This window comes from Giraffa tippelskirchi, chromosome 5, assembly GCF_054371585.1.
Source record: "Giraffa tippelskirchi isolate mGirTip1 chromosome 5, T2T-mGirTip1v1.2.pri, whole genome shotgun sequence".
Taxonomy (NCBI): Eukaryota; Metazoa; Chordata; class Mammalia; order Artiodactyla; family Giraffidae; genus Giraffa; species Giraffa tippelskirchi.
In genome coordinates, this window is record NC_137279.1 from 51,039,988 (window position 1) to 51,060,980 (window position 20,993).

At 47.3% G+C, this 20,993-nt stretch overlaps 1 protein-coding gene across 4 annotated transcripts in view; it reads right to left on the bottom strand.

The window, feature by feature from the left end:
- Positions 1 to 20,993, bottom strand: part of CNIH3 (cornichon family AMPA receptor auxiliary protein 3) — a 281,577-nt gene that overhangs the window by 121,335 nt on the left and 139,249 nt on the right. For 2 of the 4 annotated variants that reach the window (XM_081491573.1, XM_081491570.1), the window contains exon 1: positions 15,220 to 16,184. The exons of 1 other annotated variant lie outside the window; for it this stretch is intronic. In XM_081491573.1, coding sequence (XP_081347699.1) covers positions 15,220 to 15,300 — 81 coding nt within the window. In that variant the 5' untranslated portion in view covers positions 15,301 to 16,184. Of the gene's footprint in view, positions 1 to 15,219; positions 16,185 to 20,993 lie in introns of those variants that run through there. One more of the 4 variants, XM_081491572.1, reaches the window with a different exon arrangement.

Genomic DNA, 20,993 nt, shown 5'->3' on the forward strand with positions numbered 1-20,993 from the left:
TTCCTTCATGACAACCCTGAAACAGCAGAGGAGCTAATTTTAACAGAGGTGCCAGCACACAACACAGCTATGAGCCATAACATCACCTCTCCCCTCGGGAGACAATTGATGCTGCCTCTCATTTACAGAGCAAAATAACTTACACTGTAGAGTGGCAGAAGTTGCCAACTTTGCTAATTATGAGAGTGACTCCTGGTAGGAATGCAAAAAGGGGCATATTAAGTGGTTCACACAGGGCTTGGGAGGGGGCCCTCTCCTGGCTCTGTATGGAGCAGGGAATGGTAATTGAACACATCTGCTCAGCCCAGTCTAGACAGGGGGCCGTGGGGGGCTTTCAGAAAGGAGGGCATTTGAGGGGAAGGGTTTGCTTTCCCAAGAGGAAAAGGAATAGCTGGGTTTCACTCTACCGTATATGCTCTAGAATTTGGGGCTAAACAGCCTGGAAGACATCAAACTGGCAAGACATCACTTTTGTTTTTATCTTTTTATTATTATGTTTATTTTTGGCTGAGTTGGGTCTTAGCTGAGGCACTTGGGATCCTCGTTGCAGAGTGCAGGCTTCTCTTCAGTCACAGTGCACAGGCTCCAGAGCTCATGGGCTCTTTATTTTGCAGCACTTGGGCTCTCTAGCTAAGGCACGAGGGCTTAGTTGCCCCGAAGCAAGTGGGACCTTGGTTCCGCAAGCAAGAATCGAACCTGCGTCTCCTGCATTGGAAGGTGGATTCTCAACCACTGAACCACCAGGGAAGTCTTGTTTCACACAATTGCTGTTCCTCCTTCTAGATGAGCATGTGCTTTGTTAAATTCCTGATAAGTCCTCATCCAAATGGTCTCTGTGAAAGCTGCAGGCTCCATCACCTTGCCTCCAATGTTTTAACAGTGAGACAATGGAGACTTTTTATTAAGAGGCAGTGGGCAGTCATTACCCGAGTCGGGGAAACATACTCAGGACCACAAGTCCAGTAAGTCCATTCTCCTGGCCAGAGCACAGCTGCTCCTCATCAGGCTGGAATGAAGATAAATAAGATCTTTTTCGGCAATTCACTTAGGATAACATATCACGAGGTTTGTGGCAACAAGTTAACCTTTACTTTAGAGAAAATTTTGGTTTCTTTGATTACAGAGGAGGTGACAGTTAAACTGAAGAGCTCAAGTAGTGAACATCAGTCACTTTTTTGGTCACTTAACATTCATACCCCCTTTTCTATACCAGTCTGATTTCCTCTGGAGAATTACCTCTCTCTGACTCAGAGCCCTGATGGCTCAGAGGTAAAGAATCTGCATGCAATGTAGGAGACCCAGGTTCAACCACTAGGTCAGGAAAACCCCTGGAGAAGGGAATGGCAACCCACTCCAGTATTCTTGCCTAGAAAATTCCACGGACAAAGGAACCTGGTGGGCTACAGTCCATGGGGTCACAAAGAGTTGGACACAACTGAGTGACTAAAACACACACATACACCTTTTGCAGAGTCCAGGTGGGAGGGTAAACCAGGTGCCTGTCTTTCCACTGGGGAGGCCTGGAGATCCCTGTGTTACTTCTACTCACCACTACAGCCCACAGGGGCACCGACCCAGACTCAGTCTATAACCCTCTCCATCCTTGGGAGTATCACGGACAGAAAAGACTGGCAGCAATCAAAATCGAAATTATCTTATTGCTTCAAGTCTAGTTTTGAAGGCTTTCTGTCCATCCTATGAGCATTCCAATTCCATTTCCATAAATTATTTCTTTGATTAAGGAGGATTGCCCTGATATCTAAGAATCCTAACTAATTATTCCCCCCATAGAAATCTGACACTGAATGCCTAGGAGGGCCACCGGAAAAGAAAAGCCATGGGAAGAGAAATACAAGATGCACATAGCAAGCATGTGCTTGATGAGATGAGATGAGATGCATGAATCAGGCAATGGAAGAACCACAGAATTCTGGAGCCAGATAGGAGGATAGACAGAGATCACTTTACTCAGCATCTTCATTTTACACACAGAAAAACAAGAGGCCTGGGGAGATGCAGGGACTTGTCCAAAGCCCAGAGCAGCTTACCGAGAGCATCACTCAGCAGCAGCTTCAGCCCCATTAGCTGCCAGCCCCTTTCTAGGGCAGGCTTTATGGTTCTAAAACTGCCAACCAGTGAGAGAAAAGGATGTCAAGCCCAGACACATTTTTCTCCAGTCATTTTTCTCCAGTCAGCACATATGCTTGGTTGGCTTCAGTTCAATTCCCTCATCACTCTCCAGAACCTCCAAGAAAAATTATCCCAGAGAAGTCACGGTCTGGTAATGATGAAGTGGCTTTAGGTTCCTCAGCATCTGGTCCCAATTCCCAACTCCAGACAGCGACTCCACGTGCAGTAAGATGCCGGCCCTCCTCAGCCACCGCCCCTCACACACTCCCACTCACTGACGGTTACAGATGCCCTCCCCTTCCATCCTCCAAGGCAGCCTTGATGCCACCACAGTTAAGAATGCCTCTCAAAGATCTCCGAGCCCAACCCGACAGCCTGCTTAGGATATCTGACAATAAGAATAAAAGTTCCATAGAGATTTCAGGCCCAGCACTTCACTGGCGGCCCAGTGGTTAATTAAGACTCTGCCTTCAGATGCAGGGGGTACAGGTTCAGTCCCTGGTTGGGGAGCTAAGATTCCACATCCTCAGGGGCAAGAAACCAAAACATAAACAACAGAAGCAATACTGGAACAGATTCAATAAATACTTAAAAGAAAAAAAGATTTCGGGCAGGCCTAGGGGATTCACTGGGCCTATGAAACGAGGGAAGCATCATTTGTGTATCCAGTCCATGTAGAATTTAGAGACAGTTGGAGCATACTCATTCTCTTTGGCCCTAGTCTGCCTACAGCTGCTCTGAAGACTCCCAGGTGGGCAGTACCCCTGGGTGGACATAAATCCGGACGTGCAGCTCCACGTCCACACACACATGATCAGACTGGATCCCTCTCCCCCAACAAACCTGAGGGTGGGATACCTCAGGCCTACAGCCAGAGCAGTGCCATGCCCTCAAACCCGTCTTCCCTCACTGAGTCCCCAGATCTGACTCTTCCACCTCCCAGCTCCCGTTCCTTAATCTCTGCATTCTGCAGAACTAGAATCATTTGGCTAGTTTCATACCCACAACACCTGAACGTAGTTGCTGCTAATTCCTTTTCTCAGTAAGATTTGCAGAACACATTTCAATATATATTTTTTTTAATCCAAGATACAAATGCCTCTATTATATAGCGGACCATCTGGGCTGCTATTGCTAGCTGGCTATGTTGTTATCAACTCTTTTTTTAGGGTTCATGAATCAGTTACCAATAGGGAAAAAAAAAGGAAGTCAGCTCCAAGACTCTGCTCTCCTCCCCTGCATTTTTCTCCAGCAGGAGAGCTATATCTCATCATCAAAATGGACCATGTGAACACAAAAACAGAAAAGATACCTAAAGCTAATGTTCTGGAAATATCAGCCCACAGTTCTAGATGCCCTGGGTGAGGGAGGTGGTGTCAGCTAACATCCCAGCACTCAGGCCCTCCAGCTGGGCTAAGAAATACTGTGCGGGCTCTGGCAGAGGAATATCTATGCAAAGGAAAAGGAATAGAAGGAAGCAATAGAAAAAGGGAAGCAGGGAGACAGAGCCATCAAGGCCTGGGATTCCTAACGCCAGGGACTCGCCAACCACCTCAGGCTCCAGCCAGCCCGGAGCACCCCAGGCAGTCCAAGGGCTGAGCTCCAGGTGCCAGGCCAGGGATGGTGAAAGTGAAAGTGTTAGTCACTCAGTCGCATCTGACTCTTTGCGACCCCATGGACTGTAGCCCACCAGGCTCCTCTATCCATGGAATTCTCCAGGCAAGCATACTGGAGTGAGTTGCCATTCCCTTCACCAGGAGATTCCAACCCAGGGATCGAATCCAGGTCTCCTGCACTGGAGGCAGATTCTTTACCGTCTGAGCCACCAATATAAATGGGAAGCCAAAACCTGAAAAGGATGTGAATGGGGAAGCTGAGGGACGAGGGTGGACGGGGGGTGAACCATGAACTCATAGTTGCTTGGCCTGCAGTGTCTCCCTCTCCAGGAGGAAAGGCGTCCAGAGGAAGGAAGTGGGTGTGTCATTCAGTTGGAAACATGTCCGGAGTACCTGTCTATAGTATTTACAGACACTGAAAAGGACCAGAGGTCATGGCTCCGGCCAGACAGATGGCATCACAGAAGTTGTACCTCACCCCACGGGCAGTCCCAGGTGCTGTACATACTCAAGGGCAGACAATGTAAACAGGCGTGGGGGCCTTTGACCCTGAGCCTCTGGGTGGTAAGCAGCAGTCACTGGTTGTGTATGAATGTGTGGTTAACAGCTCCCACTAAGCCATCCCACCCCAACCGTGGGGACTGCAAATGGACACACAGGGATGCCCACCTCCCGCAGCCACCCTTACCCTAGAGAGACAGAGGAAAGTAAATCCCATCCTCCCCAAATTTATGGCCAAGAAAAGGTGGGATTTGCATTGTTGTGGAGAATTTTTGTTGTGGTGGTAATTGTATGCACATGCAGTATTCAGTTCAGTTCAGTCGCTCAGTTGTGTCTGATTCTTTGCGACCCCATGAATTGCAGCACGCCAGGCCTCTCTGTCCATCACCAACTCCCGGAGTCTACCCAAACCCATGTCCATCGAGTCAGTGATGCCATCCAACCATCTCATCCCCTGTCGTCCCCTTCTCCTCCTGCCCCCAATCCTACCCAGCATTAGGGTCTTTTCCAATGAGTCAACTCTTCGCATGAGGTGGCCAAAGTATTGGAGTTTCAGCTTCAACATCAGTCCTTCCAATGAACACCCAGGATTGATCTCCCTTAGGATGGATTGATTGGATCTCCTTGCAGTCCAAGGGACTCTCAAGAGTCTTCTCCAACACCACAGTTCAAAAGCATCAATTCTTCGGCGCTCAGCTTTCTTCACTGTCCAGCTCTCACATCCATACATGACCACTGGAAAAACCATAGCCTTGACTAGACAGACTTTTGTTGGCAAAGTAATGTCTCTGCTTTTAAATATGCTATCTAGGTTGGCCATAACCTTCCTTCCAAGGAGTAAGCGTCTTTTAATTTCATGGCTGCAATCACCATCAGTAGTGATTTTGGAGCCCCCAAAAATAAAGTCTGACACTGTTTCCACTGTTTCCCCATCTATTTCCCAGGAAGTGATGGGACCAGATGCCATGATCTTAGTTTTCTGAATGTTGGGCTTTAAGACAACTTTTTCACTCTCCTCTTTCACTTTCTTCAAGAGGCTCTTTAGTTCTTCTTCACTTTCTGCCATAAGGGTGGTGTCATCTGCATATCTGAGGTTATTGATATTTCTCCCGGCAATCTTGATTCCAGCTTGTGTTTCTTCCAGCCCAGCGTTTCTCATGATGTACTCTGCATATAAGTTAAATAAGCAGGGTGACAATATTCAGCCTTGACGTACTCCTTTTCCTATTTGGAACCAGTCTGTTGTTCCATGTCCAGTTCTAACTGTTGCTTCCTGACCTGCATACAGGTTTCTCAAGAGACAGGTCAGATGGTCTGGTATTCCCATCTCTTTCAGAATTTTCCACAGTTTATTGTGATCCACACAGTCAAAGGCTTTGGCATAGTCAATAAAGCAGAAATAGATGTTTTTCTGGAACTCTCTTGCTTTTTCAATGATCCAGCGGATATTGGCAATTTGATCTCTGGTTCCTCTGCCTTTTCTAAAACCAGCTTGAACATCTGAAGTTCACGGTTCACGTATTGCTGAAGCCTGGCTTGGAGAATTTTGAGCATTACTTTACTAGCATGTGAGATGAGTGCAACTGTGCGGTAGTGTCAGCATTCTTTGGCATTGCCTTTCTTTGGGATTGGAACAAAAACTGACCTTTTCCAGTCCTGTGGCCACTGCTGAGTTTTCCAAATTTGCTGGCATATCGAGTGCAGCACTTTCACAGCATCACCTTTGAGGATTTGAAATAGCTCAACTGGAATTCCATCACCTCCACTAGCTTTGTTCGTAGTGATGCTTTCTAAGGCCCACTTGACTTCACATTCCAGGATGTCTGGCTCTAGGTGAGGGATCACACCATCGTGATTATCTGGGTTGTGAAGATCTTTTTTGTACAGGTCTTCTGTGTATTCTTGCCACCTCTTCTTAATATCTTCTGCTTCTGTTAGGTCCATACCATTTCTGTCCTTTATTGAGCCCATCTTTGCATGAAATGTTCCCTTGGTATCTCTAATTTTCATTTTTATAAATCTGGTTTGTCTTTTAAAACCACTTTTGTGACCCAAGGCAGCCTAAAGAAACTAGGAAATTAAGTCATCCTCCAAACTGTCTCCCAGTGAGCTAAAACCTCCTTCATTTCCATGACCCAGCAGTCCCCAGCTTAGGGGCAAAATTGAACTTCAGTCTTCGGCCCAGGTAAAGTTGCCTGGTCCCCTTCCCTGGCAGCCATGAAAAGAAGTGCTGGGCCTTTGGGCTTCCCATTGATTCATGAGCAGAAATGCAAAGGTTTAAATGAACAACAAAAGATTTTTGCACAAGATCCCTTTGTTCTCAACGTCAGGTACATTTCTCAGTCCTCACACACCCAGGCCAGAAGTCTCAGGAAACACTGCTAGCTCTTCCTGATGAAATCGTTTGGAAGAAATGGCTGTGGTCATGAGGCAATGGCAAAATCCAAGATCTGTTTCCGGTAAAATCTGTTTAAGGAGTGTTTATAACTTCTCAATAAGGTTCAACTAGGACTCCATGCTAAGGCTTGAAGAAAGATTCTGCAACTATTTTATTCACCTAGAAGACTTGAGGATTCCAGAGTAATGTAGCAAAACAGACCAGATTTTTAAGCAAGCAAATAAACCTAGGATGTCTGGGGCACTGCTGTTGGTCCATCCTAGAGCAAGGAAGACAGCAGCAACAGACAGCGGCCAGAGAGTCACGAAAAGGCAGCACTGGTACCTCAAAGACTGAGAACCAAAAGTTCCTGGGTGAAAAAGTTCCTGCATTTCCACTTGTGGGTTGTTGTTCAGTCACCCAGTTGTGTCCAACTCTGCAACCCCATGGACTGCAGCATGCCAGGCCTCCCTGTCCCTCACCATCTCCCAGAATTTTCCCAAGTTCATGTCTGTTGCATCAGTGACACCATCCAGCTGTCTCATCCTCTGATACCCTCTTCTCCTGCCTTCAATCTTTCCCAGCATCAGGGTCTTTTCCAATGAGTCAGCTCTTCTCATCAGGTGATCAAACTACTAGAGCTTCAATTTCAGCATCAGTCCTTCCAATGAATATTCAGGGTTGATTTTCTTTAAGATTCATTGGCTTGATCTCCTCGCTGTCCAAGGGACTCTCAGGAGTCTTCTCCAGCACCACAGTTTGAAGGCATCAATTCTTTGGCGCTCTGCCTTCTTTATGGTCCAATTCTCACAGCTGCATGTGACCACTGGGAAGACCTTAGCCTTGATTATATGGACCTCTATTGGCAGAGTAATGTCTCTGCTTTTCAACACACTTATGGGTATATACAACAAAAATGAAAAACAGGGTATCAAAGAGATATTTGCACACACTATTCACAATAACAGCCAAAAGTTGGAACCAACAGATGAATGCATAAACAAAATGTGGTACACACATACACTGGAATATCGTCAACCTTAAAAAATAGTGAATTGCTGTCACCTTCGACAACGTGGATGAACACTGAGGATGTTACATTAAGTGAAGTAAGCCAGACACAGAAGGACAAATACTGTGTCACTCCACTTATATAAGGTACATGTGCCTGTGTGCTAAGTCGCTTCAGTCGTATCTGACTCTTTGCAACCCTGTGGACTGTATTCCACCAGGCTCCTCTGCCCATGGGATTATCCAGGCAAGAATACTGGCGTGGGTTGCCATGCCCTCCTCCAGGGGATCGTCCTGACGCAAGGATCAAACCCGGCTCTCCTACATTACAGGCAGATTCTTTACTGTTTGAGCCATCAGGAAAGCCCCATATAAGGTACATAGAATAGTCAAATTTCTAAAGACAGAAAGTGAAATGGTGGTTGTCAGGGGCTGAGGGGAAGGGGGAATGGGGAGTTATTGTTTAATGGGTATGGAGTTTCAGTGTGGAATGATGGGAAATTCTGGAGATGGATAGTGGTGATAGTTGTACAACCACATGAATAGACTTAATGCGACTGAACTGTACACTTAAAAATGATTTTTAAATGGCCAATTTTATGTCTATCTTACCACAATAAAAAAAATTAATCAGTTTGAAAAATTAGAGGAGCCAGAGAGAGTCCAAAGTAGAAACTGCAGGGCGAGGTGAAATGCCGTTTTCTCTCTCAGGTAACCAGGGAAACACAGAGAAGGCTGAGCAAAAGGTAGTAACAGGACAGAACTAGAGATAAACAGATAGCTTGACCAGGCAGCCTGAGTCTAGAGCTGGGCTGGTGTAATTAAATGATGGAGAATGGACAGAAATCTCCAGTCCAACTCAACACACACTTAATCAGTGTCTACACAAGCTCAGGTAAGACAGAAGATAGTCCCTGCCCTCTACCTGCCTGTGTGTAACTGAGGCCCTTACAATTGCAGCTAGAGCAATGCAATTGTTTATTTATGACAATGGCCTCAAGGTCAGGTGGTGATGGTTCTATTCTCAGCGCCCCAACACAGACAGGAGTGCCGAGCCTGCGGTAAGGGGCCAGCCCCTCCAGGATGAAGCCAACCTCTGTGACAAGGGTACCTGGCTAGTGCATCCCTTCCGGGTCAAGTCTCGAAGCAAAAGGAAGAAGCAGCTGCCAGCACACCGGCATCCACAGCACCCAGCCGGAGTGCCACCCGGCTGGGCCAGCTCCCAGGCCCTGCTCTCAAGGCTGGCCACCACAGTCACCAGAGCCACAGGCTCCCTCTTTTCTTCAAAGGGTGAGTTCTTTTTTTTTAATTGGGGTATAGTTGCTTTCTAATGTTGTGTTAGTTTCTGCTGTACAATAAAGTGAATCAGCCACACGTATGTAAATATATATATCCCCTCCCTCCTGGACCTCCCTCCCACCTGTTAGCCACCTAAGTCATCACAGAGGACCGTGCTAAGCTCCTTGTGCTATACACTAACTACCTATTTTACACGTGGTAGTGTATATATGTCAACCCCAATCTCCCAATTCATCCCCACCCCCCCACCTTGTCCACACATCCATTCTCTACATCTGCATCTCTATTCCTGCCCTGCAAATAGGTTCATCCGTACCATTTTCCCACATATGCGTTAATACATGATATTTGTTTTCCTCTTTCTGACTTACTTAACTCTGTATGACAGTCTCTAGGTCCATCCATGTTTCTGCAAATGACCCAATTTCATTTTCTTTTTATGGCTGAGTAATATTCCATTATATATATGTACCACATCTTGAAGGGTGAAGTCTGACTTAATGAGCCAAAGAAGGCCACCAAAGAGGTGATTTTCATTCCTCCTGTCATGGCCGGTCTGAGGACCACCCACCACCAGCCACGGGATCCCCATGTGGTCACGTGTCCTCCCAAGTTCTGTGAATACATGACATGGACAGATAAGGACTCTCCCTTCTAACAGTGCCTACTGCACTTAGAGAGTTTGGGACACACATGTGAAAGTGTGTACTCACACAAGGTCTTACACGCACATGAGAAAGTGAGCTACATGAGCTTTCTTAGAAGCCTGTGGTAGACTGGAGTGAGCAGAGTTGGCAATGTGATACTTGAGCAAGACAGTGAAAAAATGTGCAGAATTTAGACTCAAGAGGGTAGAAGTCTTTCCTTGTGGAAAGAGGAATAAAATGCACATTTCCGGGAGGCCACAGAGTCTACCTGTGGAGTTGGGGCCATGAGATGGGAGGAGTGGGAGACCAACTGCAGGGAGGTAGATACTACACTGTGACAGGCCCCCAGCACCAAACTGATGTGGACATTGTCCCGAGAGACCTCCCGAGATCCCAGCCTTAGTCTGTAATCCCTGTGCCCTTAGCAGGGAGTGCCCCAACCAAGATTCTCTAAGTCTTTCAATGTCTCTGATGCTGTGCACAGAAATGCTGGTGGCTCCATTAGAGTCTAAGAGCTTAATCTTGGTTTAGATATCTTTTTTAGAGTTTTCTAGTTTATATTTTGGCTGTATTTCAGTATATGTAAGAATGTCTTCAAGACTCCCCTGGCAGTCCACTGGTGGAATCTTCACACTTCCATCACTAGGAGCACAGGTTCGATCCCTGGTCCAGAACTAAGATCCCACCCAGCCAAAACGTTTTCTTGGGTGTGTTTTTTTTTTTTAAATAGTCTTCTGTTTTCCTTTCTACACCAAATTAAAAATATTTGCCAGCCTCATTATTAACCTGTATGAGGATTTACTGAGCCCCTTCTACATGGCAGGCACTGTTCCAGGCTCCAGAGAAACCACGGTAAGCAGAAAGGGTCCCCTGCTCTTATGGAGCATCGTTCTGTGTTAGCTGTGAGGCACTGGAGAAAGAAGACACGGTGGGGGATGAGAGAAGAGGGGAGTGGGGGAGGAAGGATGTGTAAACATCACATCTAAGAGTGACATTCCACAGGAGATGGGGATGCCTCAAACACACCAGAAAGTGGGGACCAGGTAAGCAGAGCAAAGAGATCAGCACCCTCATCTGGACAGATCAAAGTAGGGTCCTCAAGGGACAGTCATTGGAGAAGGAAATGGCAACCCACTCCAGTGTTCTTGCCTGGAGAATCCCGGGGACGGCGGAGCCTGGTGGGCTGCCGTCTGTGGGGTCGCACAGAGTCGGACATGACTGAAGCCACTTAGCAGCAAGGGACAGTCTATTGCCAAGCCCAGGCATCCCATCATTTCACATAAACCCATTATTTTCATTTCTAGATGGATAATCTGAGAAACTGAGAGATCTGCTCAGTTCCCTGAGACGCAGGCTGGAACTGGCTGAAAGGCTCAATCATAAAGACATTTCACCTAGCAAAACTGCCCCTCAGTCAGTATTGTTATCTTCTGTTGGGGCCTGTTAAAACTCTCCAATGGCAAATGCTGCTGTGAATCCAAAGAAATATCACTGGAAATTAATTTTACTTGTATGTTGCAAAACTCAGTTTTTAAAAGTGACTCTAGATATTTTTTTTTAAAAATTTAAAACTAAAAACCTGAAATAACTGGTATGAATCTTCGATCTTTTCAAAGAATGGTTTCATCTGTGCTTATATAAATGAGACAGTCTGCAAACAGGCTCAACCAAGCTGGAGCTGAGAGGGCTCCTGCAAGTAACATTGCTCATTTTATACTGGCTGGAAACAGACATCACTTCACATCTGACACACTTTAAAACACTTTTTTCCTTCTAAACACCCAATATGCATTTTTTAAAATACACACATACACAGTGTTTGGACGAAGAGACACCCAAACCTCTTCTGGATGATGACATTAGCAGTGATTTTGGTCCATGATTATGTGCCCGTCCTTTCAAAATTTGGGGCAATGGATTTGTATAAAGAGAAAATATATTTTTTTTTTCAAAAAATGAGATAGAATTTTCTCTTTTCAAAAAGGACATACAGTATGTTTGGTGTCGTCTTCCTGTTGTTGTGACTCTAATCAGAAATTCCAACTCCAAATATTTCATCTATACAGAAAAAGGTAATTCTTTGGATAGAAATATTATTCACTATTATCAAAGCTAAACAATCCAAAGACAGTAACTAGAGTTAGAAAAGGGACATGGGCATAAGAACCTGAGACTCAGCTAAACATTCAGCTCTAATGCATACCAGCTGTGCAACCTTAGGCAAGTTTCATAACCTCTTCATAAAGTCTCTTCATCTGTAAAATGTCAGTTGTGAGGACAAAAAGGCTGCCTGGACAATAAGTGACCATGTATGTGATGGTATGCAAAGCCACACACACACAAAAAAACCCCTCAGTTTTATTCTGCATCTTTCAAATGTAACAAATATACTCAAAGATGGTGGCTCATATAGAATAAATTAGTCAGTAATATGAAATCTTTCCATTTGAAAACAAATGCAGATAAATTTTCAAAGTAAAAACCAAGACTTGAAAGCTTTAAAAATTTCAGCTTTAAAATTTTCTTTTAAAAACATCTAGAGTCACTTTTAAAAACTGAGATGTGCTATGACTGGCCACATCCATCCTTGCTTCCAGACCTCCCGTGGGAAGAGGAGACAGGTAAGCAATTGGAGATACACCTGAGGAGTCCTCTGTAAGTACCTAAGACGGGCTTACAACAAACTCTCAGCAAACAGCAACTACTCTTACTGTCCCTAACTATGTTCAATTAGTTAAGAAGAACCATCTTCTTATCTTCAGCTCAGACATGGCAGTGGGGCAGGTCTTTTAACTGCTGTAAATTGTTAAGTGCCCAAGTCATTATTTAGGATGTCAATATATAGTAAGTAATCAATATGGCTCACCAGATCAAGAAATTTGTAAGGAACATAAGCTGAAAAAAAAAAAGAAAACAGAGTATAACACAGACTAACCTAAATTTTGGTTGAAATAATCATCACTGTATAACCAACACCCCTACACACAATGGGTACACAGACTGTGTCGACATGTCTGATTTCCCCTTTCAGTGTAGGAACCAAAGCAATGCAATGGGACTTTGGATTGTTTGCTTTGCAGAGAGGGTGATGGAAAAGATTAGGAAAGGAAAAGGGGTTGAGACTTGGGAGTTGTTACTGTAATTTGAATTCAAAGAGCACAGTCTTTTCATCATCAGAAACTGGAATCTTGCCAGGTCAAGAAGGAGGGCCGGACCTGACCCAGACTTTGAACCTGACCACATCCAGCTACCCCTCGACAGGGGGGTGAGCACTGGAAACCTGAAAAGTAGCAGCCAACCTGGGATTGCAGCAATGCTCGATTTTGAGTCAAACGTCTATCAGTCAACCAGCCGCACAAACCATCCATTTAATTAACCTACTCCTGAATTATTTATTATCTTCCCAAGTGAGAGAAAATTATTCTTTCTGGTTACCTGCTTTGCTTCAGGGGCTAATTCAAAGCTCTCTAAGCCTGACAGTTTGATGAAGCTCTCTGGTACCTGCCACCCTCTGGCCAAGGCAAAAATGTAAAGAAACAGCGAATGAAGAATTTCTTAAAAAGAGGAGTAGTTAGTCTTCTAGAATGCAAACAAATCCCTTGATCTCAAGAAGCACAGCAAGCTCCTTTAAAGCACATTAAGAGAGGTCTGTTGCATGTTTGGGCATGATCTGTTCTGCACCCCTTTTTACCCTAAAGTTTTGTTTTCCCTTAACGAGTGTCAGCAACTTCAAGGCTCCGTTCTGCACTGTATGATAGAGCCAGCCTTCCCCACAGAGGAAGAGATGATGCAAAATCCCATCACTTCTCACTCGCAGGATTTTTGATCAGCCCCGAAATTCCCACATATGAATTCCTTCTCTCTCACCCCTAGATTCCTGGGTCAACTGATTCACACACTTACACCCTCTCAGACATAATGGGAAGCTTGGAGATCATCCAGGTCAACTTTCTCACTTTTAATATGTCTTTCCTAAGCATCTTCCCTAAGGTGACACAGTCAGAAGTCTTTCCCCTCCTGGGGTTCCTGCTCCTCCCTGTCAGAGAGCTTTGTAACAGGGGCTGCTCTAGCTGCTGCTGCTGCTGCTGCTAAGTCGCTTCAGTCGTGTCCGACTCTGTGCGACCCCACAGACGGCAGCCCACCAGGCTCCCCCGTCCCTGGGATTCTCCAGGCAAGAACACTGGAGTGGGTTGCCGTTTACTTCTCCAATGCATGAAAGTGAAAAGTGAAAGTGAAGTCGCTCAGTCGTGTCCAACCCTTAGCGACCGCATGGACTGCAGCCTACCAGCCTCTATCCATGGGATTCTCCAGGCAAGAGTACTGGAGTGGGTTGCCATTTCCTTCTCCGCTAGCTACTTGGTTCTATTTTCAAAGAAATCCTCTCACTCTGGAAACCATTTGTGCAAAACATCTTCATCCCACCCACCACGAAATTTTCTCCTGGTCTTCAATCCACCGGGCGCTTGTTCTCTGAGGCTCACCGGAACCATGCCTCCAGGAACTCATCTCAGCATCCTTCCCTGGCACCTGACTTGCTGGGCAGCATCAGGATGCTCCTTTTAAAATGTGTGACCTTAGCTATCCTTCCCAACAACTGGTGGTGAGAGCCGGGAGCTTGAACAACCTCAGAGGACAAAGCTCTGAGAGTAACTAGACTTGTCCCATATTGTGCGGTCTCTGTGAGAGAACCAGCGTTCCTCACTTCTCTCTCCCTCCTTCTATTCAGAAGCACTCTGTCCCCTATTCCCACACCACACCTGCAGAGTCGGGACTCACCCCAACTGCCTTCAACCTGATGCAGCCCCAGGAAGGGCAGCGGGCAAGCGTGTGCCCACTGGGGATGCCGAGGATCTCGCCAGAAGGAGGTGTGCCACCTGTAAAGCCTTTCAGGAGTTGACTGGCTCAGACCCCAGGAGGGCAATGGAGGAAACTCTCTCCCCTCCACCTGTCTCTGCGAGACTTTCCTCCACAGCCTCATTCGTGCGTGTCTCTGCCCGGTCTCCCTCCCTGGTCCTCGCTTTTCTCTCTCGTCCTCTCTGGTCTCCTTCTTTGTCCACCTGCATCACCTGGTTCCCCTCCACCCTGCTTCCTGGCCCGGCCTCTCCCTACTTCCTCTTACAAGGCGCCCCCCGTCGTATTTCCACTTTGCCTCCAGTTACGCGGAAACGCAACCCACCACAGATGCTGACATTTTAAATGTTTAGTTGTTATAGTTACTTGACTAACTGCCGGGCCCACAGTGGCTCTTCTCCTTCGCCTCCCCGCGGGCAGGAGAGGAGGGGGCACGGGAAGTGGGGGGCGGGGGGACGGTCGCTGGGGCTGCAGACGCTCATCCCGGGGCCTGGGACACAAGGCCAAGCCTTGGCGAGGGTGCGCTGCCCCGCGACCCGGCGGGTCCCTCCGCCTGCCGCCGGTAGGAGGACACCGAAGGCGCGCCGGCCTCGGGATGCTCTGAACCATCTCCCGCCCCGGGACAACCGGGCGGCGGCAGAGGGTCTAACCGCAGGTGCGCCGCTGCCTGCCTCCTACCCGCCCACACTCGCGATGCGGAGAAAGTGAGGTGGCATTTCAGAGGACCTGGGGAAGGAGGTGGCCAGGGGCGCAAGAGAAGAGTTAGAAGCCGCTGCCAGTTACTCACGTGCCAGATGGCGAAGAAGATGAGGGCAGCGCACAGCACCAGCGAGAGCATGTAGCAGAAAGCCGCGAAAGTGAAGGCCATGGCCGGCTGGCGGGGGGCCGCGCGCACCCCAACACCAACACACAAAGCAGCGCCTAGGAGGCCGAAGTCCCTCTGGAGGACCACACTCCCTCAGAAGTGGGGTGGAGGGCAGCAAGGAGCCAGGTCTGCACCCTCCGCTCGAGGCCGGTGGCTAGGAAGGAGGCACGCCAGTGGACAGAGCCGTGCGGGTCTGGGATAGGGGCAGGATTCCCGCAGGCTGCGGCGACCTGAGACGCCAGCTCGTCCGCGAAGACAGGTGCGTCGCGCGTCGTTGGCGGGAATTGTCCTCAAATCGAAGAAGAAACCAAATCAATAGCGAACTTGTGCAGTAATACCAACCAGCGGGCTTCTCGAGACAACACGACGAGGGGTGCGAGGACTCCTCAGAGGACCGGGCGAGCCACGGAATCCCGGGGAAGAGCCTCCTCTGCTTTCCGCGTCTAAGCGGCACAGGAGAGCCGAGAGCGCCGCTCAGGACCCTCCCGCGCCACCTGGGCGCCAACCGAGAGCGTCCAGCGAGGTGCTCGGGGCCGGGGGAGGAGGACCCCGAGCTCTTCCCAAATCCCGAAGCAGGCAGCGGCTCTTCCCCGGGAGAACAGGTCTTTAGGTAGCCGAGAAGAGCCAGGTTCCCTTGGTCCTGCGCCCCGGATGCGGTTTCCAGAGCTGCCGTGCGCTCCTAAACGCGCCAGGCTCCAGCGGCCCCCCGGCCCACCAACCTCGGTAATCCAAGTTCCCCGGGAACTAGGGGTGGGACTCTAATGTCTCCTGTGTCTAACGAGCCCGGGCACACGGGCTCCAGCCCAGCAGGCCCGCTGGAGTGGATCTCAGGCCAAGAGCTGCTCACCGCGAAGCTCGCTCCACCTGCTGCTGCTGCCTGTGCCACTGAGAGCACTGAAGCTGCGCGGCCGGGGTCCCCTCCCTCTTGGCGCCCCACCCTCGGCTCCGGCTCCGCCGAGCACGCCCTCCCCGGCGGGAGGAGACTGCGGCGGCGGCGGGGCCGAGGAAAGGTGGGCGGCCAAGCGCCGTTGGGCACTTGGTCGCCGAGGCTGCCTCGCTCGTGCGCGCTGGCCTCTCCGAGGAAACTTGAGGCTAGCAGCGCGGGCGGGGCGGGGCGGGGCGGGACCGCAGTGTCGAGGTGGGGCGGTGTGGGGAGGAGCAGGGACTCTTTAAACACGTGCGTCTGGAGGAGGTGGGAAGCTGCGGAAGGGTATGTGTGTACCTCGCGCCTAAAGGCTGCGGCTTCTCCCAGATCTCGCAGTTACTCTGGAGTGGGCACTGTAGGGGCTAAGGATGCTGATGTTGTGTTGGTTGGGGAGACAGGAAAATCTTTTGGACCCCAGGGTTGTCCAGTGGGTTTCCCAGCTATGGATTTCATAATGCTTCAGGCTGCGTTTGCAGCGCATCCCTGCAAATTCTCCATGAGCATCTTTCCTTCGCATCCTTCACCCTCCCCCGCCGTCTGACCTTGGGATTGAGGAAGCTAGACTTTGAGGACTATTGTGGGCTGGAGAGGCGGCAGCAGTGGTTCGGTGTGTATTGGCGTTGGTCTAATGGAAGTGTCAAGAGCTTGTGCTTTTGCAGTCAGACCCCATTCTAACTGCACCTTTCCTAACCTCTGTAAATCTCGGTTTCCTTATCTGCATAAGGGTCAACATTTAATTGCCTCTGGGTCTACATACTTTGCACTGCCAAGCACAAAATGCAAATGTGGGGCTTCTTATTTAAATATATATGGGGAAAGGGGTCTTCCCTGGTAGCTCAGCTGGTAAAGAATCCACCTACAATGCAGGAGACCTGGGTTCGATTCCTGGGTTGGGAAGAAACCCTGGACGAGGGCATGGCAACCCACTCTGGTGTTCTTGCCTGGAGAATCCCCATGGACAGAGGTGCCTGACGGGCTGCTGTCCATGGGGTCCCAAAGAGTCGGACACGACTGAGCAACTAAGCACAGCACAGAGAGAGACTTTCAACATAGGAACAGAAGATTATTAAACCAAGGGTGAGGCCCGTCTGAGTATAGGACACCCTCCCCCAAGCCCTGCAACTGTAGAGGTTGCACACCTGTGACTTCAGCCCTGCCCTGTGTTATACTTTTTGCCACTTTATCTTTCACCTAAATATGTCTCCGAGTATAAAGTTTCATTAAAGAAAATTTGGAAATACAGAGATGGAAAAAAATGAAGCAAACGCTGTTTGCCACTCTCAGACGCCACTAACACAAAAGTGGTGTATTTCTTTCTAGCTTTATTTTTTGCTTTTTATTTTATATCAGTTATTTTTTTTAATTGTTGTGATTATGCTGCATAAATTTTTGTAACACCAGAACAATACAATAATCTCAAAGGGAAATTTGATCATTTAAATATTTCGAGACCCTTAAGGCTGATCTATTGTCTTTTGTTTCTACTGGTTCCTTCTTATGGAATCCTAGCCTCTCATCTGTCTAGTAATTTTATATTGTATGGCAAACTTTGTTTTGAAATGTTCTTTGTGGAAATTTGAGGTTTCTAAGATGATGTTATCTTTCTCCAAGGAAAATTTTATACTTCTTTTGCCAAGTGTCTGGGGGGAAGTGAGCACTCTAAAATTACCTGGATCCAGTTTCAGAGACAGATTTTGTGGGCTAACCCACTAACAGTGATCTGCGTAAAGGATGTCTTTATTTCTGGTTCACTCTTATTCAAGTAGAGCAGTCATTTTAGATCCCAAGCCAAAGCAAGTGGGTTATCAAGTTCTAAACCATGGTGGTCCTTGGACTCTGACTTTTGCCCCCACCCTGGAAAGCACTAATAGCACAACTCAGCCTGTCAGCCACCTCCTTAGTTAGCAAATGTCTCTGGAGAAAAACTGGCCCCAAGTGCTAGTCTGGCCTCTCTGGGTTCCCGACCACTCTCAGAACCTGGCCTCAGTAATTCCTTACTCCTTTGTTGAGTCTTTGGTGCTTTCAAGCATATATAAATATATATATATACACATTTCATTCAGCTTTTAAAATTGTGTTCAGTAGGAAGATTGGTCTGAATTATCTACTCCAGCATTACCAGAATCAGAAGCCTCTACATGAAAGGAACATTTAATTATCCTACCACTCTGACTTTTAAGTATCCATCCATATCACAGGCCCTATTTTTCTTGCCCATTCCCCAGCCCTGCTGTATCTCATTTTATCAGTTATAAAGTGGTATCTTGTAAAGGTGACTGCAGTGGTAAAACTTCAGAAAATAAGATCCCAGGCAGTTACTGTTATTCAACAACTATCTAGTACCCATATGTTGTGGGCATTCCTAGGGACCCATAAAGTTCCCAGGCTGACTGCTGAAATAGTACGTAACTCCTCCACAAGCCAATGTCTTTTAAAAAAAAAATAAAAGTGCATGTGACACAGTACAGGAAGGCAAGGAATAAAGTAACTAGGAATGGATGTTGAGTGACCAATCAAAGTGTTCTGTACCCAATTCCAGTGTGAGGGTTATATCTTCCCATATCACCAAGCAATCCTCAGAAACCACCTGGGCGTCCTACAATTCAACTCAAATCTTAATAGCATCAGATTCCACAAGTTAAGTCTCACAAGCCAGTGTCCAGTTCAGATGCCAATCACACGATCAGGTCCGACTGGCAACTGATTGGAGGTTCCAATGATCCCTTCCTTGGATTTGATTAATTTGCTAGAGCAGTTCACAATACTCAGGAATCCAGTTTACTTGCTAGATTACCAGTTTATTACAAAGGATATTCAAGGATATGAATGAACAGCCAGATCAAGAGATACACAGAACAAGATCTGGAAGGCCCTCGAACTTAAGAGCATCTGTCACCATGGAGTTTGGGATGCCCCACCCACAGTGATGTGTTCTGGTTCAGCAACCTGGAAGCTCTTGGCCATTGCTGACAAACTCAACCTCCATCCTCTCTCCCCTTCCCAGAAACCAGGGAGTAGGACTGATCCTACTGTCAGTAACTAAAATCATAGTTGATCCCTCACTCAACTAGCCCCCTTTCTTAGGAGTGTTCCAAAAGTCACATCATTAACATAAACCAGTTGTTGTAGAAAGGTGCTTGTTATGGATAACAAGACACCATTTCACCTTTCTGGCTCTGAAGTGATTTCAGGAACTGAGGACAAGAGACCAAAATATTATAACAAAAGATGCTCACACTGCTCTTATCTCTCGGGATATTTCAAGGGTTTTGGGAGCAGTGAGTCAGGACAGTGGACATTTGAATGATCAAATATATATTTCTTATAAATCATAATATCCTGCCAACCTATATTGTTTCAGCTGCTGTAGATATTTGAAAAGCCAATTACTTGATTTTTTTTTCCTAGCCTCTGTGCAGGTAGGAGCGACTGTTGTGACACAGCATGAACCTCTGAGATATATACTTCTTTTTGCCTGGAATGCAAACCTGATGCCTAGAAATACACCATCAATCTCGTGGTCATAAGAAGGAAATCAACACATTAAGAATGGAAAAGCTAAAGAGACAGAGGGAGCAAGTACCATTGACAACATAGTTGGGCCTCCTGAAACAGGAGGAAAGCGGGCAGGGCACATCCTATAAAAGAATGACATAGCCCTTGAGGATACGATATAAACTGGTTAGAACCAACTAGGTCCAAGATGGCAGAAGCTTTGACTTCCATTGGACCTTAAACCTCTTTATACAGGTTAGGTTAGCCTCCTAACCTCTTTCCAAGCTTATGTATACAGGTTAGTTTTGGTTTTCTTCCTTCTCTTATCTTATGAATAGTAACACTTCAGTTTCTCAAGGGTGAAGACATGTAACATGTCCCCACATGACTGAAAACTTGGTTCATCATGAAGCTTCTTCCAACCCTCAACCCTATCCTGCTTCTTCCTTCCATGACCCTCCCTCTCCACCTGACCCATAAGCATCAGAGAAACAATCAAAGTTTAAAAAAGTATGTCTTTGAATCCATGTGGAAGCTTAGTTAAATGGGCTGTGAGCCCCTTCTATCCCTTCACCAACCCCATTCCACTCATAGGAAAATCTGACCAGACTTCATTTAGCACAGAATTCAAGAGTATATCCTAGGATTTCCCTGGTGGTCCAGTGACTAAGACTCTGTGCTCCCAACGCAGGGAGTCCAGATTCAATCCCTTGTCAGGGAATTAGATCTGACATGCCACAACTAAAGATCCCTCAGTGAAGATCAAAGGTCCCCTGGGTCGCAACCAAGACCCAGCCCAGACAAATAAAAATAAAATTTTTTAAGTATCTCCTTACTGGGGCTTCCCAGCTAGCACTAGTGGTAAAGAATATGCCTGCCAGTGCAGGAGACATAAGAGACGCAGTTTCAATCCCTGGGTCAGAAAGATCCCCAAGGGAAGGCATGGCAACCCACTCCAGTATCCTTGCCTGGAGAATCCCATGGACAGAGGAGGCTGGTGGGCTACAGTCCATAGGGTTGCACGGAGTCGGACATGACTGAGTGACTCAGCACAGCACAGCACATCTCCTCACTGGCATTTCACATAAATGAACTCTGCACAGTTCAGGGCTGGTGTGGTATATCCAGTTACTCCTTTGCTTCCCAGCCAAACTCTCTCAGAATCCCAGAAAGCTTTGCCCATCCTCCTGTGTAAACCCCACTCACCAGCTTCTTCCCCAGCCACTATGCAAATACTCCTCAAATCCCCACCAGACAGAGAATATGCCCACTTAAT